General features: G+C 53.9%; 1 protein-coding gene across 5 annotated transcripts; it reads left to right on the top strand.

Moving 5' to 3' along the window:
• On the top strand, positions 1-26,561 carry Pcdh1 (protocadherin 1). 5 transcript variants are annotated; one of them, XM_038329600.1, is made up of 6 exons: positions 1,365-1,506; positions 8,728-9,590; positions 12,428-14,623; positions 19,568-19,787; positions 20,707-20,745; positions 22,582-22,704. In XM_038329600.1, exons 1-5 carry the CDS (start codon positions 1,461-1,463, stop codon positions 20,730-20,732), a joined length of 3,351 nt encoding a protein of 1,116 aa, XP_038185528.1. In that variant the 5' UTR covers positions 1,365-1,460; the 3' UTR covers positions 20,733-20,745; positions 22,582-22,704. The 5 variants fall into 5 exon arrangements, with proteins under 5 accessions (XP_038185527.1, XP_038185525.1, XP_038185528.1 ...); XM_038329599.1 differs by lacking the exons at positions 1,365-1,506; positions 20,707-20,745 and adding an exon at positions 1-187 and having other exon boundaries at positions 22,582-26,561; XM_038329597.1 differs by lacking the exon at positions 20,707-20,745 and having other exon boundaries at positions 1,364-1,506; positions 22,582-26,561.

Genomic DNA, 26,561 nt, shown 5'->3' with positions numbered 1-26,561 from the left:
TCACACACTAGCGGAGCGGGAGCGCGGCGCGGACGCGAAGCCGCCTGGCTGCTGCGCCCCACACAGCCTGCCGGAGCCGGAGCCTGAACCGCAGCGCCAGCCCCTGCCGTGTCGAGCCGCAGCCCGCGCCGGGGCCGGCGGCGGCTCACGGACAGCGGGGCGGGCGGCGGGTGCTGCCCCGAGGCGGGTAAGAATCTAGCGGCGGCGGCGGCTCGGGGCCCAGAGCGGCCATGGCCGGCGGGAGCTGAGGGAGGGGCGCTCGGTGGAGCGAGGCGACCGGGGCCCAGCCGGTGTCCAGCGCGCCGGGGCTGAGATGGGGGCCGTTGGGACACTGAGTGGGGAGGCTGCGGCTGGGGTTCCCTAGTCTCCGAGGTCCACTGCAAGAGGCCGAGGGAAGGGAGGGGATGCTGAGTTGGACCCCAGCCCCGGCGTCCGCACCCGAGCGCGCTCCAAGCCGCGGGGATGAGAGAGAGAGAGACTCCAGGAGCGCGCGGAATGGAGAGGGTTTGGGGGAAGCGCAAGGCCCTCAGTGGAGCCGGGGGCTGCCGGAGGAGCAGGCGAGCTAGGAACATTATCCAGCACACACACACTTGTTGGGCGATCTGCTCAGCTCACTCAGGCGCTTCCAGCTCGTCGCGGACACCTGGAAAAGAGTCACAGCACAGACCCAGACACACATACATTCATCCGTACATATATGTTAACACAGACATACCTCCCGCACACCAGCGCCCACTGGGCACAGTCACCAGCTCAGAATCTGCTTGGGTGCCTGCACGATCAGCAGCGGGGACACACAACCCGTGGCCATAGATAACTACAACACAATCCGGTGTGATACTAGGCAGTGCCAGACACACAAACACAACCTCGTGCCTTTCTGTAGGGAGAAGACTGCCTCGGTTCGCCAGATGAACGCTCTAAGCCTAGCTCCCTGTACACACCGCTGAAGGAACACACCCTGACAAAAACGATTGCCCACTCCTTGGCCAGGATATAGGTACACGGCACAGGTCTTCCTTGCCCCCTCTAATGTACCCCCACACACAACCCAGCGTCTCATCACACGCCTTGGTAGCACATACCCTACCACAGAGGTACCTACAGCAGAGACTGATAAACAGAATGCACTGCACAGAGCATCTTAACACTGGTTGTCACACACACCTTACACCAACAGTGTCACATTACACTCCGCAGCGCGCGCGCGCGCGCGAGTGGACACACACACACACACACACACACCACTCTCGCTGGTCAGATCCCCTCAGGAGTAGCTTCCAGGTTCTCCTAGAAAGCACCCTGTCACCTCAATCGGGACTTTGTTGTTGTAAATATCCACACAACTGGAGCCCCGGGGCCGGCCAGACCGGCTTCCAGGCGGCACCTCCCCCCACTTGCACTCTGGGGCCCGACCGGCTGGGTATTCCGAGAACAAGCTGGACAGGGCAGGCCGCGCCATGCCGCCACCCTGGGGCTGTGTGACCCTAGGTCCTAAAGCAAAAGGTACATTACTGAAGGAGGTGTTTGAGAGTTCCGGCCGTTTAGCTGAGTTCTCCGGGCCACCTGGGTCCCCAGCACACCTGGATCCCGCACACCTGGGTGCCCCGCTACGGGGCCCGGTCGCAGGCCTGTCCTGTGTGCTGACAAGGCCCGGGGGCCCGGACCGGAGACCGCAGCATGCGCAGAAGAGCTGGTAGGCGAAAAGGACTCTCGTCCCTTCCTTCGGCCACTCTCCGGTAGTTCAGGCTTCTGGCCTCAGTTTCCCCAGCAGTAGAGCGCGTATATTCTTTCAACAGGAAAAACGGGTGACACTGAGGCCACCGCGGACTGAGTGCAGGGCAAGTACCCCGTTTCTGCCGCCGTGAGAGGATCGGTTTTATGAGAATGTCCCCGCCCGGCCAGGCTCGCGGCTTTGTGATTCCGGCGCCGGCTTCCTCCCTGCCCCCTCCCGGCGCCCGCTGTGCTTCTCCCGCCGGCGCCGGCTTGTGGGGGACCTAGGCGGAGGCCGGAGATGCGGGAGAGGAGGGATTCCCCGCGGCGGTTCTGGAGGCAAGGGACGCGAGTGGCCGCCTGGCCTAAGAGAGTTCTCCCTGTGCTGCGCCTCACCTAACCTCACCTTGGGCTCCAGAAGACCAGGCGTCACCCTGGTGGGGGGCGGGGGTAGGGTGACTAGAGCCTTAGGAGTGGCCGCCGTCCCCCACCACCACCACCACACACACACACAGACACACACACACACACTTGGCGTCCTCTGGGAGAAGGCGCTCGGGCGTGCTGGGTGTGTGCTGTGAACGCTCACTGACCGAGATGGTGAGGACGAGGGTTGCCCATGCTGGCTGAGCCCAGGACTTAGGACCGACCGGAAGGTGTAGGGCTCTTTCCAGCACCTGCTCTCGGTCAGATGCCTGGACAGGGACAACCCAGAAGGTGGTAGTGGCACCCGTAGAAGAGGTCTGGATGTGTGTGAGAGCGCCTGGGTGGTACTTTCTTGAGTGTGTGTGGGGGAGGGTGTCCGCGGTCCGGTTGAGACCTATACTAACAACTAGGCTAGGGCAGAGGATGGGTTTCAGGAAAGAATCTACCAAACCTCCGAAAAGAGCGAGAAACAGAGTAGGGGGAACAGGCCTGGGTTCTGGTGCAACCTCATCTTGTTGTCTCGCTTCCTTCACCCATCCCTAGTTCCTTCCATATTAGAGGTGACCAACTGTAACGGGGTATCCTGCAGCTCTGGCTACTTCAGCAGAGAGTGCTGGGCAAGAGATGGTGACACCACCTGGAATGGGGCCTGCATGGGTGGGGAGGAGCTAAGAGGGAGCCCGGGTTCTGATTTGAGGTGAGAGGTATCCCTGCCTGGAACAAAGCTAGTTGGTGTTGCAGAGAGCGGTTTCGTTAAACAATGTCTTGAGCAGATGCCGTTTGTCAGTTGCTCACTGTGGGTGTAGCAGTAGAGCACCCACTATCTCTTTCTTTAGGCTAGAAGATTCGTTTGTTCCTTCTTTGAGCCGGAGAGCACCTACTATGTGACTGGTGGTGGGAGAAAATGCTCTGCTGCAGGACTGGGAGGCTTACATATCTAATCTTTCTTGCAATGTAATAGTGCCTAGGTATATTAGATCTCATTTAGTTCTCCCAAATAACTTCAAGAGGCAGGATTTTTTTTTAAAAAAAAAGTATTTGCTTTATTTATTTAGTTTATCTGTGCGTGCACACACATCTGGAGGTCAGAGAACGACTTTCAGTCGTTAGTGTTCTCCTTCCACTACGTGGATCTCAGAAATCAAACTGCAAGTCCCCTTATCCACTGAACCATCTTGCTCACCGGGAAGACAGGACCCCCCTTCCCCACACACACCATTTAATAATGTGGAAATGGGTTCAGAAAAGTGACTCACCTGGATAAGGTCACACAGCTAGGAAGTGTTAGGGTGAGGGTTTGAACTCAGCAATCTGGTTCAAGAATGCAGGTGCCTGGAAGCCTGCAGAGGCTAATAGAGGGTTCTGGAAGATAGGAAAGGAACCGAGTACTGCTCGCAGTGGGAAGCCTCTGAACAGCTCCACCCCATGCAGCTCCACTTACTTACCCTCCGCCCAGGCTCTCAGATGGTCCCTTTGTCCTTTGGTGTTTTGAGCTTGCTGCACCAGGGGCTGTTGTGTAATGGTGCTGGGGCAGAGGTGTGTGTGTGTGTGTGTGTGTGAGTGTGTGAGGGGGTGTCAGAAACTTCAGAGCTGACCTGGTCACTGCAACAGTAAAATCTCTTCACACAGCGTCCAGCAGGAAGTGGACCTTAGTCCCAAAGTGGTGTGCAAATGAAGGCTCCTACTGAACCCTCGCCTGCGCTCATAACTTCTCAGATGTTGACACAGATGAAGTTTCTTTCGACCTTTTGGGACTCTTGTCCCCTTGTCCCTCACTCCTAAAGCTTTGATGGACTTTTGTTGTTGCTGTTTTGTGGTCTGTTTGTTGTTGTTTTCTTTCTTCTTGGCTCCTCAATCCTCCTGGAGATGGGTCGCTGTGCCTTTCTCTCCTTAGGCTCTGTCTTGTGTGGATCCTGGGCACCAATGTCACTGGGTGGAGAGGCACCCTTGCCTAGGATAGCCTGTGCAGATAAGGCAGCTTCAAAGGCTGCCGCCTGAGACTAATGACTCCCAACACCAACTGCCTGGGACAAAGTTCAGCAATGTTGGGGGTAGGGACATGGAAAGGCCACTTTACTGCTTCTCCCAGCCCCTTCCTGGCAGGCCACATGACTCTCTCCACAGCTGTAAATGGCCGGGAGGCTTGGGTTCCCTCCTGGCTAGGCCAGATTGGCAATCTAGGGTTGGATGAGAAGTAATAAATGTGATAAATACCATATTTCAGTCCCACGCTTCTGTTGATTCTTTTCCCAAATCCGGTCTTTAAGAGAAGAGATGCTCTTTCACAGATCCTGCCTGTTCATAACTGCTTCTGTGACCCAGACTGTTTTACATAGTTTTGAGTCTTGGAACATCAGTGATGGGGGGGCCAGATGGTGGTGCACACCTTTAATCCCTACACTTTGGAGAAAGGCAGGGGCTGGTGGATCTTTGAGGTCAGCCTGGTCTACAGAGTGAGTTCCAGGATAACCACCGAGAAATTCCTGCCTCAAAACCCAAAAAATTTGGGGAGGGTGCTATAATAAATTAGTAATATCCATTTCAAATGATTAAAGGTTTAGCAATACACTAGTAGAACCTTAGTTTTTTGGGATGGTGGTAGCAAAGGTGGTGATGCTATAGTTTGCAGGGCTTAAGCTCCTTTTCAACTCCATCAAACCACTTTCCCTCAAGGTTGTTTTCCAAGACCTTTGCATCACAGTTGCCTAGGGGGTCTCTCCAGGTCCCACCTCCAAATCAAAATTCCTAAGGGTAGGGCCAGATAATCCTTATTTTGGTAGAACTCTTCAAGCACCTAACCCCTCTTTAACACCCTTTTGGGGCCACCCCTCCCTCCAGACACATCTCCATCCCCATAACTTCCTTGGGTTGTACCTTACCCTGTGGTAAGCCCTTCTTGACTGCTGCTGACTGGAAGGGAAGCAACCTCTTACATGGAGGTGGGGCTGGGAGGCCCAAGGGGTTTGTGTTTCAGGTTGTGATTCCCCAAATAGGATAAAAGTCCCAAGTGAAAGGCTTAATATTTAGCTATCAAAGTGGCCATGAATCAAAATCACCCTGACTTTGTCAGACTACAGACCTTTCAATTTGTTGCCAAATTTTGTGGGCAGACATTTTCCAAGAAAAATCCTGCTGGATAACGTACAATTCTCAAAGGGGATGTGATCCCCAAACATAAAGTCTTCTTGATCTGGTGGTGGGGAGCAAAAGTGGGAAAGCTCTCTGGTCAGTTTTGGGTTGGAGCTTGAAGTATGATTGGGTGGGTTCAAATGGGGCACCGTAAAATCCTTCCTTTATAGAGAAGAAGCGTGTGTGCTTACCTCAGGGGCTGAGGAGTGGCCAGGAGGGGACTGCCTTTGGAGAAGGCTCCCCAAGGGAGATGAAGTGCTTGAGTTGTTCAAGGAATCTGTACATTTGGTGAACATTTGCTGAGCGTTCCAGCAGAGTAAACTCTAAGTGGAAACTTACACTTTATCCCAGTAGATTCCTAGGGAACTGGCAAATAGGCAAGTGAAAAAAACCATTTACCATACAGCCAAGGCCACCAGGAGTTAAACCCCGGAAATTACACACGAACCGTTGACTCCAGGCCTGCTGTGTGTCTGGTCCAGTGCTGGGTGACACAGTAAACATTAGAGGGTTGTGACTGTGACTTCAGCTCTCAAGAAGCTTGAGTTTAAGGTCGTCTTGGACAGCATCTTGAATTCTAGGACAGCCTGGGTTACAGTGTATGAGACCCTGCCTCAAGAAATGCTCCCTACTTACAGTCCTGTAGGAAAGATAACAATTAGCCAATTTTCCAAACAGGCCTGAAACTACCATTGTGCTAAGTTCTTTGAAAGGAAAGACCAGGGGCTGGAGAGATAGCACAATGGTTAAGAGCACTGACTGCTCTTCCAGAGGGCCCAGGTTCAATTCCCAGCACCCACATGGCAGCTCACAACTGTCTGTAATTTCTGTTCCCGTGGATCTGAGATCTTCACACCAATGTACATGAAATAAAGTTAAAATAAATTATTTTTAAAAAAGAAAGGAAAGACCATTTGTTGCATGTCTGCATTGCCATACACATTCAACCGATATTAACTTCAACCCATTTGACAGGTGAAGAAACTGAGGCTTTCAATTGTTTACTTCAGGAAATATCCAGCAGGGGCTTGCCTCAAATTATCTGAAGTCACAACCCAGGCTTATCTCCACCCTGCTGCCTTCTATGTGCCATATGGGTACACAGAAGTAACCCAGCAACCTGCCAGTCACTGAACTAGAACCATTGTTACATGGGCCCAGTCTTTACTGCTGTGTTCTAGTGCCCAGGGCACGGCCTAGTACATCCTAGTTGACTAAAACTTTTGTTGAGTACGTGAATGAGCACTTGCTTTATACCCAGTTTGACCAAGCTACATCAGTCGGGGTGGCGGGGGCAGGAGGGGGGTTGCGTGAGTGAGTATATGAACTCTTGCCTCTTTGGAATGTCTGGCGTCTTCCTGGGGAGTCAGAGAACTCAAGAATAGGTGCCCAATACTATAGTTGAACAACAGGGCCGGGCGGTGTCCGGGGCAGCCCGGTGATTCATTGCCTTGGGATTGGAGTAGACAATAAGTGGCTGTGAGTTGAAGGAAGGAGAGGTCACTGTGGGCTGAAGAGGCCTAGGAAGGCTTTGTAGGGCTGCGGGCGGTGTCAGAACCCATCTTCAGTGGAATGGGCATGGTCAGGGTCAGACCTGAGATAGAGATTCTAGAAGAAGGGAAAATGAATGGAACCTGAAACCCTCTTCTCTCCCCCACAGAAAATGCTGGGCCCGAAACTTGGAATTTGAATAGAGGGAGGGTTTGCCATCATTGTTTAGAGATGTTGGACCAGTGACGGTGACAGTACTGGCAGGTCTGATAACATAGGCAGGCGGACAGCCTCAGAATGGGGTGATGAAAGAGGCAGGCTATTGTGGTGATGGTGGTGCAACTTGTAGTCTAGGGTGTGCGCAGCACAGCCCTTCCTGGAAGGATCTGGGACCGGCAGAGAGCGGAGGGTATGAGATACACTGGACCAGTTAGAGGTGGGGGAAGGGATGAATATGCAGCAGGTTCTGGATGTAGGCGAGATAAGGGTCAAACAGGAGCCAAAGCCAGGTGTGGTAGTGCACATCTGTAATCCCAGCATTCCGATTTTGTTTTGAGACAGTGTTTCAGGTTTTAATTCCAGCATTCCAGAAGCTGAGACAGGAGGAGTTCAAGACTAGTCTGGGATACCTAGTGAAACTTTGTCTTTAAAAAAAAAAAAAATGAAGTCTGGGAATGCAGCGCAGTAGTAGACTATTTATCCAGCATGTGCAATGCCCTGTGCTCAATTCTCAGCATAGGGCCAGGGTGGGGGCGGGGGCGTATAAAGAAGCAAGCAAGCAAGCAAGCAAGCAAGCAACAAACCAGGAGGCAGAAGACACAGTGAACCAGTGAAGGCTGATGGTGTCATTGCAGCTCTGTCCAGTTAGACCTGCTGGGCTCTCTGTTGCTAACGACAGGCCAGGGCAGCTCTCAAAGTCAACTTGAGGGTCAGTCCATCCTAATCCCAATTGTGACCTCTACTCCTTTCTTCTACACACCTGCCCATAGCAACAGGCAGCAAGGAGTATGAGAACTGTGTGTGTGTGTGTGTGTGTGCGCGCGCGCATGCAGTGCTTTGAGATATTTTTGTGGGGAAGTGAGGGAGGGCTAACACCTACTCAACTTTAATGTTTTTTTAAATTTTATTTATTTATTTGTGGGGGTGGGGAATGCATGTCACAGAATGTGGGTAGAGGTCAGAGGGTAGCTTACAAGGGTCAGTTCTCTCCTGATGTAGGTCCCAGGGATTGAACACAGGTCATCAGGCTTGGCAGTGGGTACCTTTACCCACTGAGCCATCTCATTGACCCTCCAGCTAGCCATTTTCAATGGTGGGAGTGGGGAGCATTGGACACTGTGGATGCTGAGGATTTGGGATGTAATAACTCATACACATAGCTTATTTGGCACCTCAGAAGAAAGGGGAAACATATTCTTCCCCTCTTCCTCTCGCTAACATGAATGGAAAGTGTAGGACAATACTAACTCTCAGGGTCTGGGGGACCTGAGGGGTGGGCACACGTTGCTTTTGAATGGCAGATGTGGGGAGGAGCGCTCCAGCAGGAGGTGTCCCAGGCCTAACCCTTCCACTTGGTTTTGCTCCCTATCTCAGTATCAGGGTAATTACCATGGGTGACTAAGGCAGGATGCTGGTGAGAAGGAGGTGTTGTGCAAAGCAGAGAGCTGAAAGCCGGGTGGGGGGGGCGGTACCCAGGGAACGTCAGCTGGGTAAGGGCGTGCCATGGGCAGGAGCTGCTGTAGACCTGCCTGTCATCTTACCAACTTCTCCAGCTGGGTCAGATGCAGCTGCTACACCCCACTGTGGGTGAGGCTCTGGGTTCTGGAACCACATATCTGGGCTGGGGTTGACTCTCTCTGGGAGGATGGTGAATCAGTGGGAGAGGGAGAGTGGGGGATTGGCTCTGTCAGCCTTTTGGGTCAACTTCCTCTTCCTACCTGACGGCCTCTACTTTGTGTCTTCTTGTAGTTCTCCTGATCCTGGAGCCTGCCGGGATGGGGCCTCTGAGGCCCAGCCCTGGGCCTGGGGGGCAGCGGTTGCTGCTGCCCCCCTTATTGCTGGCACTACTGCTCCTGTTGGCTCCATCTGCAGGCCATACCACCCAGGTAGTATACAAGGTGCCAGAAGAACAGCCGCCCAACACTCTCATTGGGAGCCTTGCCGCTGACTATGGTTTTCCAGACGTGGGTCATCTGTACAAACTAGAGGTAGGTGCTCCATACCTTCGAGTGGATGGCAAGACTGGCGACATTTTCACCACAGAGACCTCCATTGACCGAGAGGGACTCCGTGAATGCCAGAACCAGATCCCTGGGAATCCCTGTATCCTGGAGTTTGAGGTGTCTATCACGGACCTCGTGCAGAATGGCAGCCCCCGGCTGCTAGAGGGACAGATAGAGGTGCAGGACATCAATGACAACACACCCAACTTTGCCTCGCCGGTCATCACCCTGGCCATCCCTGAGAACACCAACATCGGCTCGCTCTTCCCCATCCCACTGGCCACAGACCGTGATGCTGGCCCCAATGGCGTAGCATCCTACGAGCTGCAGGCTGGGCCTGAGGCCCAGGAGCTATTTGGACTGCAGGTGGCTGAGGACCAGGAAGAGAAGCAGCCACAGCTCATTGTCATGGGCAACCTAGACCGTGAACGCTGGGACTCCTATGACCTCACCATCAAGGTACAGGATGGCGGGAGTCCTCCACGAGCCAGCAGTGCCCTGCTGCGTGTCACTGTGCTTGATACAAATGACAATGCTCCCAAGTTCGAGCGGCCATCCTACGAAGCCGAGCTGTCTGAGAATAGCCCCATTGGCCACTCGGTCATCCAGGTGAGACGCTTCCTCTACCTTTAGAAATGGGACCTACCAAAACCAGGTGGGAGGTTTCTTCACTTACGGGGGGAAGGGGAGAGAAAAGCCAGAATGTTTTGGGAAGCTCCCTTCTCCCCAGCCCCAGCCAAAGGAGAATTGGTCATCACCTTCCTCTCCTCCATCTGAATAAGAGACACTGACATAGCAGCTAAATAACATCATACCTCCCCACTAGACTCAGGGAAACGCAGGGATTACCTTCTCCTTAGCCTGGGCTGGATCAAGTAACTCACCTTTTTACCCAGTAGGCCCTCTCCTGCCGTTAGAGTAGCTTCCCACCCTGGGGCAGGTCCCTTTAGCCAGGTGAGAGTTTGCTTTGGTTTGAGATACAGCCTCATCGTGCCCCTTCTCAACAAAATCATGAGACTGTGTCAGCCAGGAGGGTCCTCAGTTTGGATGAATCACACTGGATTGTTTGTACATTTGCCTTCTTCCCCAGACATGGGGTACCAGGGTTTGTGGCGTCTAAGACAGCTGTGGAGGGGTCAGCAACTATGAAATTTCTCATCACCCTTCTTCATGGGAACTGCCCCAGGGGCTGGGCAGCAGCTTGGTGGGGCTGGGGCCTGGGAAGGAGCGGAGGGAGAAGCGTCCCTGCAGACAGGTGGGTGTATCTCCCGCTGTCATCTCAGCCCTGGCCTCCTGCCAGCCTCATCCTCTTTCTCCTTCGCCATGGGCTGAAGCTATCTCTGTCCATGTTGTGAGCTAGCTAAAGAGAGCTCAGCCGGCCTGGACACCGTTACCCAACCCGAGAGACCCTTCGTTCTGGGTCCTGGAGCTGGGGTGAGTGGGTGGCAGGTTTTATCTCTTCTGGAGACTGGCGGAGTAGAATAAAAAAAAAATGAGGCTGAGAAAGAATAGAAAGACAGCAGTTCAGGATGGTGAATAATAATAGCCCAGGTGCCAGGCACTGCTCTAAGTGCACTATGTGTATTATATAATTTAATCCTTATAGTACAAGGTAAGTAAGCATTATCCCCATTTTACAGACGGGAAGCTGAGCCCACAGAGATTTCTTAATTTGCCTGAGGTCAGAGCCCACCTTAGCTCATGTCCTACAGTCTTGTTACACATACTCTCAGTGAGATGACACAGGACACTCAGAGTCCTTAGAGGTCGGCAGTACTGAAAAGTGGCAGAGTGAGAACCGAGCAAGGGTAGACAGCGAGAGGTCATAGACAGGAAGAAAGATGGGAGGTGGAGGGAAGGGGATAGCTAAGAAGTAAGATGGCCAATCTAGAGACAGGGAGGGCATAGGAGCTTAGCCATAGAGCTGGTGGCAGACAGACTGGAGTGTGAAGGGACACAGGATAACTGGGAGCCCTTGTCCGGGAGTCTCCTCTGCAGAAAGCCTTGACAGCTATGGACAGAGTGTCCCTTCCTGAGGGGACAGAAGTGCAGCTGTTGCATGGGGGCCTCTAGGTATAGTGCTCAGTACCACATAATTGCATTTCTTAGAAACAGATGGGTGGGAAAATGAATGAATGAATGATTGACAGGCAGATCAAAAGAAGAGGGAAATTATTTAGGAATCACTTGCCGTGTTCTAGATAGCATTAGGTATTTCTTTATAATATCCCATTTAAACTTCACCATAATCCTATGAAGTAAGTTCTATTATTCATCCTCACTTTATACATTTGTAGAGTGAGGCTGGGGAAGATTAAATAATTGGCCCAAGGTCACATAATTAATTGGAAAACAGTAGAACTGGGATTTGAACCCAAGACTTTGGTTTTTGTTCCCCAGAGACTGCCAAGGTATGCCTACCATTCCTTTCTACCCTCTGCCCCTCAGACAGACAGACAGACAGACACACACACACACACACACATACACACGCTCTATTACATTCTGTTTGGCTGTAAATACTTTCAACCCCTCATAGCCATCCCCACCTGGCTTCTGTTGCCCCATTACCACCCATGTTTGTATAGACTTGGTCCCAGTGTAGGGCGGCATTGGCGTGGGAGGGCGTGCCCACTGCAAAGGGACAGGCAGTTCATTGTTTGGTGCTGGAAGCCCAGCCCGCTGCCAGCAGGCTCTGTGGCCTGCACAAACCCCTCCCTTCTGGCCCCAGGCTCAGGCCGGATTCCTCACACTGGTGCCTTGCCAGCAACAGACAACAGTCAAGGAGCTGCAGAAACAGGTTCCCCCAGTTTGACAGCAGTGGCTGGGTTGGGCCTGCTGGGTTCTTTCTGACCCGTATCTCTATCTGGCTGCTTTCAATAGAAATCCCCTCACCTGGGGCCTCTAGTTGGGCATGGGGGTCTCCGCTGATGCATGCACATACATGAACAAACACACTTTCTTGCACTCAGATATCACGGCTTACAGTCATATACTTCTGTGTATGTGACATGCCTGCATACAAGTTATGTACTTAAGTGCATGCATGCTCACTGTCTCTACAGCTCAAACACTCTCTCATCTCTTCAGAAGGTGGTGGGGGTTGGGGGGTGGGAGAGCAGTTCATTCGGCTGGAAGGGTTCGCTCAATGATGGTTGGCTAGCTCTGTATTTAGGCGGACTGGTGCAAACCAAGAGTGGAGTATAATTCTGCCTGGTCCTAGTGATCCAGTGCCACTAAGAAGGATTTGCAAGCTAGCTACATCTGGGTTCTTTAGGAAAACAGGTTAGCCGTGTCTACCAGGGTGTCAGGCCTAGGGGAAAGACTGTAGAGTGCTGCTTTTGGAAAGGGTGCTAAGTTAGCTTCATTGAGTCTGGTGTGCTTGTGGGAAAGGACATTAGCAACACATGCACCTTAACTTACTAACCTGTCCTTGTTCCCTGTAGGTGAAAGCCAATGACTCGGACCAAGGTGCCAATGCAGAGATTGACTATACCTTCCACCAGGCGCCTGAAGTTGTCAAGCGTCTTTTGCGACTAGACAGAAACACTGGACTTATCACGGTTCAGGGTCCTGTGGACCGTGAGGATCTAAGCACTCTGCGCTTCTCAGTGCTCGCCAGGGACCGAGGCGCCACCCCGAAGAGCGCCCGCGCCCAGGTAGTCGTGACTGTGAAAGACATGAACGACAATGCCCCCACCATTGAGATCCGAGGCATAGGGCTGGTGACTCACCAAGATGGGATGGCTAACATCTCAGAGGATGTGGCAGAGGAAACTGCTGTGGCCTTGGTGCAGGTATCTGATCGAGATGAAGGAGAGAATGCAGCGGTCACCTGTGTCGTAGCAGGGGATGTGCCCTTCCAGCTGCGCCAGGCCAGCGAGACAGGCAGTGACAGCAAGAAAAAGTACTTCCTGCAGACCACCACCCCTCTCGACTATGAGAAAGTCAAAGACTATACCATTGAGATCGTGGCCGTGGACTCCGGCAACCCCCCACTCTCTAGCACCAACTCCCTCAAGGTCCAGGTGGTAGATGTCAATGACAATGCCCCCGTCTTCACCCAGAGCATCACTGAAGTCGCCTTCCCAGAAAACAACAAGCCTGGGGAAGTAGTGGCCGAGGTCACTGCCAGTGACGCCGACTCCGGCTCTAACGCAGAGCTGGTGTATTCTCTGGAACCCGAGCCAGCTGCCCAGGGCCTCTTCACTATCTCACCTGAGAACGGAGAGATCCGGGTGAAGACGTCGCTGGATCGGGAACAGAGAGACAGCTATGAGCTGAAGGTGGTGGCGGCTGACCGGGGCAGTCCCAGCCTTCAGGGTACAGCCACGGTCCTTGTGAACGTGCTGGACTGCAATGACAACGACCCCAAGTTTATGCTGAGTGGCTACAACTTCTCAGTGATGGAGAACATGCCCGCACTGAGTCCAGTGGGCATGGTGACTGTCATTGATGGAGACAAGGGGGAGAATGCCCGGGTACAGCTCTCGGTAGAGCAGGACAACGGTGACTTTGTTATCCAGAACGGCACAGGCACCATCTTATCCAGCTTGAGCTTCGACAGGGAGCAACAAAGTACCTATACCTTCCAACTGAAGGCTGTAGATGGTGGTGTCCCACCTCGCTCAGCATACGTCGGTGTCACCATCAATGTGCTGGATGAGAATGACAATGCACCCTTTATCACCGCCCCCTCCAACACGTCTCACCGACTGCTGACCCCGCAGACGCGGCTTGGCGAGACAGTCAGTCAGGTGACGGCGGAGGACATTGACTCTGGTGTCAATGCTGAGCTGACCTATAGCATCGCTGGTGGCAACCCTTACGGACTCTTCCAGATTGGATCGCATTCAGGTGCCATCACCCTGGAGAAGGAGATTGAACGGCGCCACCATGGGTTACACCGCCTAGTGGTGAAGGTCAGTGACCGAGGCAAGCCCCCACGCTATGGCACAGCCTTGGTCCACCTTTACGTCAACGAGACCTTAGCCAACCGCACACTGCTAGAGACCCTCCTTGTCCATAGCCTGGACACACCACTGGACATCGACATCGCTGGGGACCCAGAGTACGAGCGTTCCAAGCAGCGTGGCAACATTCTCTTTGGTGTCGTGGCCGGAGTGGTAGCTGTGGCTCTACTCATCGCCCTGGCAGTGCTTGTGCGCTACTGCCGGCAGCGGGAGGCCAAGAGTGGCTATCAGGCTGGCAAGAAGGAGACTAAGGACCTGTATGCTCCCAAGCCCAGCGGCAAAGCGGCTAAGGGAAGCAAGAACAAAGGGAAGAAGAGCAAGTCCCCGAAGCCCGTGAAGCCAGTGGAGGACGAGGATGAGGCTGGGCTGCAGAAGTCCCTCAAGTTCAACCTAATGAGCGACGCCCCTGGGGACAGTCCCCGAATCCACCTGCCCCTCAACTACCCACCAGGCAGCCCCGACTTAGGCCGCCATTACCGCTCCAACTCCCCACTGCCTTCCATCCAGCTACAACCCCAGTCACCCTCGGCCTCCAAGAAGCACCAGGTGGTGCAGGACCTACCGCCTGCAAACACTTTTGTGGGCACCGGGGACACCACGTCCACGGGCTCCGAGCAGTACTCCGACTACAGCTATCGCACCAACCCCCCCAAATACCCCAGCAAGCAGGTAGGCCAGCCCTTTCGGCTTAGCACACCCCAGCCCCCACCCCACCCCTACCGTGGCGCCATCTGGACCGAGGTGTGGGAGTGATGAAGCAGATGTGTCTTGCCTGCCATGATCAACTAGATCATGTGGGAACATCCTGAGCTAGCTGTGGGAGGTGGGAATACTGATCCGGGGTACTGAGGCCTCACTAAGGACCCTGCTGCCTTACTCAGATATGAAGGGTTAGGCTGAGTGGAAACAGATGGGGGAGGGGCTCTGTAGTGTCTTCCCTGCTTCTCCCCACAAGGGAGAGAAGTCTGTGACTTCTTGTCAGATCCCAGGATGCTGTACTAGCTACTGGGTCTTTCAGGTGGAGCCAATGATGGGCAGGTGAACGGGTTTGGAGACAAAAGGGAACAGGGTAAAGTGGGAGACTATTCCAAACCTGGGTCTCCTTCCGAGATCAGCTATACAGGTGCTCCTTTGGAGGGGACACAGAAGACCTAGAATCTGGGTGGGGACTCTGCTGGGGAGGGAGGAACCTCCCCATTTGTGCCTTCTGTATGTATTGTGTATTAACTTCTTCCTCATCCCCAGGCCCCGGGGGCTGGCCCCGCATCCCCTACCCCAGCCCTATTCACATGGCCCTGATAATAAAGTTCTCTATTTTTGGAGTTTTGGTTTCTTATTTTCCCGGAACTGAGAGAAGCAGCGAGAGAGACTGGAAGCAGCTTTGTTCTCAAGTCCTGCCTCAATCTCCCCATGTCTACCCTTTATCCCTCCCTACTCCCTAGGCCTGCCTACTTTACTCCAGCCCTATCTTAGTATATCATCTCCTGCCCACCCCCACACCCGTTTCCATGTCTGGAGAAAGTTCCAGCCTTCAAATGGGGGAGTATGCTAGCACGCTCCCTCACCCCATGTCTGTGAGGCCTTCTCCCTGGCATGAGACTCCTCACCAAGAAAGGGTAGGAGGGGAGGCTCTGCCTCCTAATCCAATTCAGTGTTTTCCCATCTGCCTTAATGGAGTAGCTTCTGAGAGAGCTGAAACCAGAACACCTGTGTGGGGTGACAGCCAGCCTCCTGCCTCAGGTGAAGCCAGAGAACCTTTTGATTACACCATCTACCTTCCCTCAGGGCAAGCTCTTCCCCCAAGTCCCTTTCCCAGCCTCTTCTGCACACCAACACTCAGCAATTAGCTGGCCCTGCCCTGTGTCTCCCCACAATCACCAGCCTGAGCTCCAGAGAGGGAAGGTCCTGGGAGAGGCAAGGGGCTTCTCCTAGGCTTCAGAGATCCACTTTACACCCTCCTGCTTGGGTGAGCCATTGTCACAGGAAGAGGTGTCCCAGTTCTGCCTCCTGCCCAAGGCCACCTCCTTCCCCTTCAGCTCCTTACTCTAGCCAGGACTGCCAGCTAGCTCTCTTTCTCTCTCTCTCCCTCCGTCTCTCACTTCTTGCTCTCCTGGGTCTGCCCTGCCTCTGGTTATGCCTGAGGGAAGTTAAGGTGTGGGTGAGGGGCCTTTGGTCCTGAGGAAGTCTCTGAGGCCAGAGGCAACCCATCTCCATGGTGACCGAAGAGGCTTGAGACACTCCCAGGAGGTCCAAGGCGCCAGCTCTCTTCTGGGTTCCATCTATAAACTCCCAAAAGCCCTGGGGTACCCCCAAAGTGAAAAACATCTGAAGAGTTTTGGAGGAGCAGAATATGGGGAGGTCATATCTAGTTACAACTTCTTTCTCCTGAGAAGTTAGCTGTCAGGTGACCTCCAGAAACTCCTGGCCTCACACTCTTTCTCTTCCATTTCTGCCTTGCAACCATTGCTTCTTTCATTCCTTATTTCATTGATCCTTTTTTTTCTCTCTCAAGGTCTGAGGGATTGTCCCTCACTGGGCTCCAGCCCGGCCAACCCATCCGTGGAACCACACTGAATACCTCCTCCCAACATCTGAGTCTAACCAAACCTTTCATTGTCATCGCCAGAGCACATAGGCCAAGTTCCTAGCGCATGTTCAGTGTGGTATTCGACTTTGATAGAAAAATGGTGTCAAGTGAGAAGGACCATAGGCAGCTTTTCCTTATGTGTACTTTTTAAACTTTCTTTGGGGTACAGGGTCTCACTATGTTGCTTTGAGTGGCCTGGAGCTTGCTAGCTATATAGACCTGAGTGGTCTTGAATTCAGAGAGATCCACTGTCTCTGCTTTCCTAGTGCTGGAAGTAACTCATGTGCCACCACATCTGACTCCGTGAAACTTTTATTACTGCTGTTCTTTCCCATTTTGGGAGACCTGGCTAGGTGCAAGGTACCCTATGTGAGTTCACTTAGTGCTCATGACTGTGTGACACAGGCCAGTTTATTATAGTCATTCCATAGAAGTGAGAACTAGCAGTTGGTGGAGTCAGAAATGAAGCATAAAGCATCAGGGAATCTGGTTCCCAGACTCTGCCATTATCTACTATACAATTAAAAGCTGATTCCATGATTAAGTTAGTGAGAGACTAGCTATCACTTCCTATAAAAAAGTTCTGCAAAACCCTGTCACAAAGGGTGAACTTGTTAAACTTGTATAACTGAGTTTTCCACATTTGTTTGACTGTAGTGTCGCCTCCTACTTTCAGGACATAATATGGGAGAAAAAGGAATGAGCTTCTGGGAGGAGACTAGGAACCCAGAGCTAGCTTGTGATGGGTAGGATTAGAGCAGAAGGGCCGCCTTGCCTAGGGATGATCATGACCCAGTTGGAAACTGGGAGAGGGCAGAAAGGGAGCGATCTGGTTGGAGTGGAGGTTGTAGGAGAGAATACAATGAGCCAGGAAGAAGCAAGGATGCCTTGCTAAACATCCCTCAAGAGGAAAAGTCCCGCACATCCCAGTTTTGCAGATGAACTGACTTTTAGAAAGGGCATTTGCTTTGCCTAGCTTGTGTAGAGCCCTGGCTCTATTCCTATTTGTGCTAGAGGTGGGGGGACTGGAGCACTGAGGTTTGGACTAAGGATGGCAGTGAGGATGATGAAGACAGGTGAATAGATTTGGCTGAAGTTAGGGAGAAAGGGCCAACGATATTCACGATCCTAATTGATAGGACATAGGGGTGGGTTTGAGGGAGATATCAGCTTTCTGAGTGCTGGTGATGGGCTAGTAATGAGCTCACTGCTTATGCGAAAGGCGATCAATGAGAAATAATTTGATTTCAGACATATTGGATCTGGAGGGTCAGTATGGGTAGCCTGTGAAATACTCAGCAAGTACTCAGGACTAAAGATTGAGTGATTTGGGACCTGATATTTTAAGATTTGACAGGCGTGCAGAAGCACTTAAGGTTGAGTATAACCACCCAGCATGGGGGAAGCCCAAGGGACTTGTCCACATGCAGGACTGAAGCCCCTGATAACCAGGTTCTTCAGGGAAGAAGGAGAAGCACCAGGCTGCCTTATGCCTTTGAGGACCATCCTGGAGCCTGTTTATCCCATTACAGGTGGACCTCACTCCTTTATAACCTTCTAGCTCCAAAGGTGTAGATCAGTTCTGGAGATCTTGTTTCATCACCTAGACCTTGCATTGTTTGGGGTTGAATGGGTTCCTGCAAAGGTGGGGAGGTAGCAGTGGACTGTCCTACCAGAACCAAAGTTCCTTGTCCTGGTACCCCTACCCTTGACCTCAGACATCAATAGGAGGTTGCAGGAGGGGTAAGGAGTGGGCTTACAAACCCAAGATCACCTCTCTTGGCTAGTTCTTTGACCTTTTATGAAAGGGCCACAGAGCTGAGACATGGTGCTTCTGTCTTGGAGGATTAGAGTCTGTTGATTCCTCAACAGGACCTGGGCCTTTGATGCTCCTCTGGCCTTCAGGGATCCAGGATCTGTGCCCTCCATAACTCTTAATTTCTGGTTGGCAGGAAAACCAGTGGAGGTCCCAGGTGGGTGGCTTGATGCTTGTGCCAAGTGCCAGGCTGAGGTTGCCAGGTTCCTGGTCTGATCATTAACCCATGGCAGGCAGACAGGATTGCTGGCAGGAAACAGCCTGTCGCTGTTCCATTCCTCCAATGCTAGTACCCAGTCTAAACTCAAGTCTGGTTTCACCAAGCAGGGCATCCCTCCTCGAGCTCCTTTCTGTTTCCTAGAGAAGACTCTGTCACGTGTTCCACCACACTGGCTCTTGCCCTCTACAGCCCCTTCCCTGACATGGAGCACTGAAGAGGTCTATTTATGTTCTCTGACACCACATGTTTGACTTGCCAAGTTCCCTCTCCTCCCTCCATCCCCTCCCACACTCCGGCCTCTATAAAGGGATTTGTAGAGGGCTGGGGCCTGAGTAGGAGGGTCTCTTGGAAGCCTCAGCACTGCAAACTTGGTCTGAGGAGCAAGATGCGAAAGGTTGGTACCCCTTTGGATGGAGGCAATGGGAAGTTGCAAAGCAGTGGGACAGGAGAGGAGCCCAAGCCTGGAAGGTACAGTTAGACTAATAGCGGATGGTTCTCTGTGGCAGAGCTGAGTGGGAGAGAGGAGTCCTCTGCTTCCAGGAAGCTGTTTCAGAAGCTTGAGGCTGTGCTGGTGTTTAGAGGCCAGGCTGGCATCTGGAGTTGGCTGAGACTGTGCTGTTCTGCTCTCGGGCTCTACTCTACTGCAACTCACTCTCCTGAAAGACAAAGGGAGGCCATGCCTGCATCGGGAAGCTGTGCTGGCATAGGGTTAGGGTGGTCATGGCAGTCTGGGGCTATAATAACAGTGGGGCCTATGCTGTGTTGGGACTTTTAGCGTGTGAACTTGGCTGTACTGGGAGCGAGCCTTGAAGTAAGAGGCATCTCTACTAGAGTCTATGCTTTCTGGGGCCTATGCTGTACTAAAGGGGCTGGGCCTCTTCTTGGCTGTTGCTGAGGTCTGGGAGGGTCTTGTTGGGTTTGGGATCAGTGTGGTGCTGGGCCCCATAGAGGAAGCTAGCCAGCCAAGAATAATACCCTCTCTCCCTACAGTTACCTCACCGCCGCGTCACCTTCTCGGCCACCAGTCAGGCCCAGGAGCTGCAGGACCCATCACAGCACAGTTATTATGATAGTGGCCTGGAAGAGTCTGAAACACCATCTAGCAAGTCATCCTCAGGGCCTCGACTTGGTCCCCTGGCCCTACCTGAGGACCACTATGAGCGCACCACCCCTGACGGCAGCATAGGTGAAATGGAGCACCCCGAGAACGGTGAGGAGCGTCCGCATGTCTGAGGCATCCTAGGAGGGAGTAGAAGTTCAAGAGAGACGGTGATGCTTTAAAATGGTCCTCCATGTCTTGAGTTCCATTTGTGTGTGAGCGCCATACTTTCAGATCTATCTACTTGGCTCCTCACACTCTCTGGCCTGGGAACGTTATGGTACCCACTTTACAGTAGGGAAAACCAGAGACTCAGAGAGGTCCTGCAACTTGTCCAAAATTACACCTCTGGAAAGTGACAAACCCAGAAGGGATTCATATCTATGTCTGACTCTGGGTCTTTGGGGTCAGCATTGCCTTACACTGACTTCCTGGGGACAGGGGCCCCTGAGAATGGTGGCCTGGAGGCTCAGATAACGGTGAGGAAACTGGAAGGATGGTGGTCCCCAAATGAGTGAGAGGATTTGAGATGAGAGCATGAGGCTCCCAGATGCTACGAAGAACTCAGAGAAGGATGAAATCTCCCCCGTCCCCAGGAGAAGAGTGGGAGAAACTTTGGCTAAGGAGGAGCTGGGAGGAAGTCTGGAAGGGGTGGGCCTCCCTAGGAGGAGTTTGAAGGGAGGAGCTGGAGCAGAGGTGAGTGTGGGAATGGATGGTGAGGTATCTTGTGAGTCTGCCTGTGCTGCCCGGGATGTGTGTGTGAGAGGGCATTCATGGCAGCCTGTGGAGGGGAATCTGAAGGAGCCAGCCCTTGGGATAGAAAGACTGACTTAGAGCTGTCCTTGGGCCTCATACTTCTCTTAGTCCAAAGTCTCCCTCCTCCCCAAAGATGAAAAGTACCAGTCTTCGGCCCTGAGTCATAGGGCCCTGTCTAATCTCCCAGGCCCTGGGCCCAGAGCACCCTCTGCCCCCTCCCCTGCCACTCCCTGCGTGATCTCATGCCAGTCTCGTCCTTTTTGTGCCCGCGCAGAGCCGGCTGGCCGGAGCAGGCCCTGAGGCAGAGTGCCAGGTAGGTGGGAGCTGCTCTGGGGTCTGGGGTCTATGGGACTCGCCCCAGCACCCAGCCCCGCCCACCCAGTGCTCTGTGCCATATTGGGTCCCCCAACCGTGAACTAAAGAGCTTTGGTGCTTTGAGGGTTAATAACAAAACTATCCCCTCCTCACCTTACTCTGGCAGGAGGCCAAGCTAGAGTGGGTGGTGCTGGGGGAGCCCCTGCCCCAGGCAGATCTTCTCAGTAGTGTCCCTGAGGGGGGTCACCGCCTGGTGCTGTCCCTGAGTGAGGGCGGCCCAGGGGCAGCAGTGACAGGAAGTGCTCATGGCCCAGCCGTTCCCATGGAGACTCTCGCTGCCCAGCAACCACACTGGCTACTGCTGATGTCAGGCGGCCAACTCCTGTTCCCGTGGGTGTTCTGGGCAGGGAGCTGGGGGCAAGGCCAGGGTGGTGGCTGGTGAGGGGCTGGTGTGAGGTGGGCAGGGGCTGCATGTGTGCGCTTGTATGTGTGTGCTTATGCGTGAACATTCCACATAGAAGCTCATCCCCTCCCCTTGGCCTTAAAGTAAGGCATTGCTGTGCTGGTGTGGGGTGGGGTTCTAAGGAAGCGGGGAGCATGTAAGGCTTGAAGGGACTCGGAAGGAAGGTACGTGCTGTCTTTGTCTGAGGACCAAGGTGTCCAATGGCGTAGATTTGTATAACCATGACTCTGTATGTGTGGGGGGATGGGCCTCTAAATTAGGATGGGATTTCCTCAACCCTCTCTGAGGGTGGAATTCCATGATTGAACCTGTCTGGAGACAGGTGACGGTTTGTAGACGAGCTGTTTGTGCACCTGTCTGAGGGCAGATTTGGTGGGTGTGTGAGGAGTGCTAGAGGGTAGATGAAGCTGGAAGAGCAGCACCTATGCACCTATTTAAAGAGCGTGTGTGTGTGTGTGTGTGTGTGTGTGAAAGAGATTGTGTGTGTATGTGTGTGTGTGTTGTATGTGAGTGTGTGAGTGTGTGTGAGTTTGTGTATTTGTGAGTGTGTGCGTGTGAGAGAGAGCATGAGTGTGTGCGTGTGTGTGTGTGAAAGAGATTGTGTGTGTGAGTGTTGTATGTGAGTGTGTTTGTGTGAGTGTGTGTGTGAGAGTTTGTGTATTTGTGAGTGTGTGCGTGTGAGAGAGAGCATGAGTGTGTGCGTGTGTGAGTGTGTGTGAGTGTGTGTGTGAGTGTGTGTGTGTGAGTGTTGTATGTGAGTGTGTTTGTGTGAGTGTGTGTGTGAGAGTTTGTGTATTTGTGAGTGTGTGCGTGTGAGAGAGAGCATGAGTGTGTGCGTGTGTGAGTGTGTGTGAAAGAGATTGTGTGTGTGTGAGTGTTGTATGTGAGTGTGTTTGTGTGAGTGTGTGTGAGAGAGTTTGTGTATTTGTGAGTGTGTGCGTGTGAGAGAGAGCATGAGTGTGTGCGTGTGTGAGTGTGTGTGTGAGTGAGTGTGTGTGAAAGAGATTGTGTGTGAGCGTATGTGAGTGTTGTCTGTGAGAGAGTGTGTTTGTGTGAGTGTGTGAGAGTGTGTATGTTTGTGTGTTTGTGAGTGTGTGCGCGTGTGAGAGCGTGAGTGTGTGTGAGTGTGTGTGTGAGAGAGTGTGTGGTGTGTGTGTGTGTGTGTGTGTGTGTGTGTGTGTGTGAGACTGACCTAGAGAGCAGCAGTACAGTAGATAAGGGAGTCTCTGCTTGCCTGAATGGTGTGTGTTGCTCTGTGGGCAGGAGAAACCGCACCTCAGTACAGAAGCCGAATGTATATGATAATGGGAGACCACGGAGCAAAGGTTTTCGCGGCCACCATCTCCAATGGTTGTCCTTGCTTTCCTACAGACCTCCGCCCTTTGCCCGACGTCGCCATGACGGGCACTTGTACCCGGGAGTGCAGCGAGTTTGGTCACTCTGACACATGCTGGATGCCTGGCCAGTCGTCTCCCAGCCGCCGGACCAAGAGCAGCGCCCTCAAACTCTCCACCTTCGTGCCTTACCAGGACCGAGGAGGGCAGGAGCCTGCGGGCGCCGGCAGCCCCAGCCCCCCGGAAGACCGGAACACCAAAACGGCCCCCGTGCGCCTCCTGCCCTCCTACAGTGCCTTCTCCCACAGTAGCCATGACTCCTGCAAGGACTCGGCCACCTTGGAGGAAATTCCCTTGACCCAGACCTCGGACTTCCCACCCACAGCCACACCGGCATCTGCCCAGACCGCCGCCAAGCGTGAGATCTACCTGTGAGCCCCCTTCTGGCCGGCGGCCACCCCTCCCCCAGTCGCCGGCCAGCTCCCAACTGGGTCTATTCCAGGGCCCCACTCAATCCCTCCAGCGTGGACTGTGGCCAGGTCCCGTTCCGTGTGAGAACTGGCTTCAAGACCACGTTGGCCCTTGCCCCCATGCAGGGTCCAGGTCCTTCCCCCCCATTCCTACCCCTTAGCTCCAAGGAGCCCCTTCTTCCCAATCTATGGGGCTCCTCCACCCAGCGGATGCCCACGGGCTCCTCTGCAATGACTGGGCTCCCTTCCATCTACTTCTAGGGAGTCCCCCCTTGTTTTGGGCAGATGGTGGAGTCAAGAGTCAGCAGCACACTTTAACTCCTTGTTTCCTTCGCGGCTGACCAGGGCAGTGTAGCCTTGCAGCTGGGTAAACTGGGGGACTTACTCCCTGGGAATGCTCAGAGGAAACTCTCCACCACCAGGGACTCTCTGAAGGGCTGTTGTTACCAAAGGTGGGGTGGGGATTGGGGTGAGAGCACTGCGAAGGCCTTCTTCCAGTACTGCTCCTGGGCTGGCCCACCTGCCTACAGGCTCATGTCTGATCCCGTCTGGGCACCCCCTTCCCTGCTGGTCTTGCGGTGTCTGTATATAAGGACCTTGGAATGATGTCCCCATTTCTGCCTGATTTGCAACTTTTCTCGTTGATGTTGTGTTGTCTTGGGGGGCCCCTTGGGGGACCTGCCCTGTGCCCCTCCTCCCTGCCGCAGTGCCCCCCCCCAGGCCTCTATTGTTCCATGTTGTAAATACCCCTGGGGCCGTGGTGGGATGGAGGTGCAGGCCAGGGAAACAAATGGTGGGTGGGGGGTGGGGACAGGGGTAACATTTGCCTATCAGCAGAGCTGGGCTTTTATTTAATTTTTTTTTAAAAAAATACAAATCTCTATTTTTTTGGAACTGTTGCGCTGTGCCCTGGGGGGTGGGGAATCCCCTCTCAGACTGGCCTCCCACACCCAGACAGACGAGCATCACAGAGGGGCCCTGAGGCTGTGGGGGGCAGCTGGACAGGGATGGGGTGACTGTGCCTCTGGCCTGGTTGGGTGAGTTGGGAGCAGGAAAGTTTGCTCAGGAGGTGGCTGGTTTGCTGCCTCCTATATGGGGGACCCGCACCTTGCCTCCTCCCTGCCCCCCAACCCCCAGCCCCCGCCATGACTGACCCATCAGCCTGTAAAACCACCATTGCCTTGATCTCAGGGGGTGGGAGGGCTGCCTCAGGGCACCCTGGGCTCCAGGCCCCTTCTTCCAGTTGGGCTTCCCTTCACCAGGGTCAGGGGTCCCATGGGGGAGGGGTGGGGAGGTTAGGGGGCAGAGAAGCCCAGTCAGCCATGATGAGGTGGGGGTTTTCTTCACCTCAGGGGGCCAAGGTGTGAGGGGTATCCTGCAGAGCCCCCGTCTCCCACTGTGGCCATCTCAAAGCCTCAGCCTCTCTTCCTTCCAGAAGCCCCCACTGCCTTGGCCCCTACCTCTCCAGCTCCCCAAGGGCCCAGGCTGGGAGGCTGGAGACTCAGGGTATGGCCCCCACTTGACTTAGTCTAAGCTTGGGGGGGTGGCCCATGTGTGGGAGGGGTGGACAGGCTGGTGGGTCGTCTGGTGCCTTTGGGAGCTGTGCTGCTGGAGTCTTGACTCCTGTAACCCCAGAGACCCCACTTCCACCCCAGAAAAGCCAGGGGGCTGTAGAAATCACCCTATTCTCTGCCTCCTTACCCCTGCTTTTGTTTGGGGTAACAGTGCTGGGAAGGAGTGCATTGTTAGGGTGATGGCCCCAGCATCCACAGCCCTTCTGTGGAGGGCAGTGGGTAGAGTGGCTAAGGTGACAACAACCAGGTCTGGGGGTTGGCCAAAGGCTCCTTTCCCTGGGGGAGGCCCAGGAAGTGGGCCAGGGGCTTGTTAAAGACACAGCCCTTCCCCCTGCACAAATGGGGCAGGTGCAATAGCGGTGGAGCTGGTAGAAAGAGGTGCGGAGGCCTGGAGGACTGTCCTGGGTCCTAAAGCTTAGGATCAGGACAAAAAGATTGTATGAGGCCCATCTGCTCAGCGGAGAGGGTAATCCAGCCAAGAGGCATCCCTGGGGTCAGCAGACTCCCACTGGAAGCCCCTGGTGGCCTGGGTACCCTGGCCTGGCCTTGGAGACTCCTGAGCACTGAGCGGGAGGGCAGAGGAACATTTTGCACAATGGAGAAGCCAGAAGAAGGAAGGGGGTAGCCTAGATGGCTGGGAGGGCTCAGAAGCACAGAGCAGAAGCCCTTCCACAGACAAATGCAGCGCCCTGGCCCCCTGGTTGGGGTAAGGGCACTGAGTCTGTCACCACCTGGGCACTCAAGAGGTGAAACCAAAGGTGGGCAGGGGACGGGTGACAGCACTAAGGACTAGCCTTGTTGGTCCTAGGTCTGTAAAACCCCTCCCCAATGCCTTGTGTCGCGTACAGTTTTATGTACCAATAGGCGACATTTGGCCAGAGGAGACCCCCCTCAAACCCAGCCTGACCCAGTCAGTGTCTTCCTAGAGGGGACCAGATTGGTCCCCATCTCCCTACTTCAGAGCATGTCTCTTAGTAGGGGAAGGGTATATGGGGACATACTTTCTAGGGTCCCTGAAGCATCTCTCACATCAGAAGGGGAGCTGTCTCTAGGCATCCCTAACCTGGGGGCTCCCTAGTCTTTATGTCTCCCCTTGGGAGTCTCTAGGGACATGAATTCCCACCAGGGACCATGGGAACATGTCTCGCTTCCCTATCCAGGCTCTCTGAGGAGCCTGTTTGCCTCCCAGGGTTCCTGGGAGTACCTAAGACAAGTCAGTCTTGGGCTGGCTCTCTTTCCAGGGAAAAGCTGTCTCTGAAGCTCCCCGGAAGAGATGTCTCTGGCCCTCCCCCATCTCTCCTATGAGGGTGTCTGTCCTGCAGCACTTGGAATAAGGCTGAGCATCTCTGAATTGTCTTTTCTCCTAGGGGCTCGAGGATACCACTCTCTCCTGAGGGAGGCCCCCTGGAGCCATTTCTTTCCTGGGTGGGGGCTGTCCTGGTGTTGGGAGGGCTTGTGTTGACCATGTGAAAGTCTCTTAGGGAGGCATCTCCTTGTGAGACTTCTCTGGGAGGGAGGGCCGTCTCGCCCATGGGGGTTCCAGGGCGGGTATGTCTGCCCATGGGAGGGGAGACTGTGTCTCTTCGGGTTATCTGAGTGGGGAGGGGGGCCGTGTCTCTCTCGTGTGTCGGGGGGTGGGGTCGGGAGGGGGGTTTGGGCGCGTCGGGTGCCCACTTCGGGGTCGTGTTTCTCTTGGTTCGTGCCACTTCCCACCGCCTCGCTCCTCCCGGGAAGGGCCCCCGCCCCCACTCCATCCCCACCCCCGGCGCTGCGAGCACAATCCCGTTGATTTGTAATGATTTCTGTCTTTTCTGTCTTTCTCTTTCTCTGACCTCCCTTCCCTCGCCGCGAGCATGCGCAGGCACCGCCCCTACCCCCTCCGGTTCGGTTCGTTTCCGGTTTGTTTGCTGAGCTGTCAATGAAAGACCCATGTAATTATTCCCGAGCTTTACAATAAAAGTGTGAAAACCGGA

This window comes from Arvicola amphibius, chromosome 5, assembly GCF_903992535.2.
Source record: "Arvicola amphibius chromosome 5, mArvAmp1.2, whole genome shotgun sequence".
Lineage (NCBI taxonomy): Eukaryota > Metazoa > Chordata > Mammalia > Rodentia > Cricetidae > Arvicola > Arvicola amphibius.
This window is presented reverse-complemented; position numbering and strand designations above follow the sequence as displayed.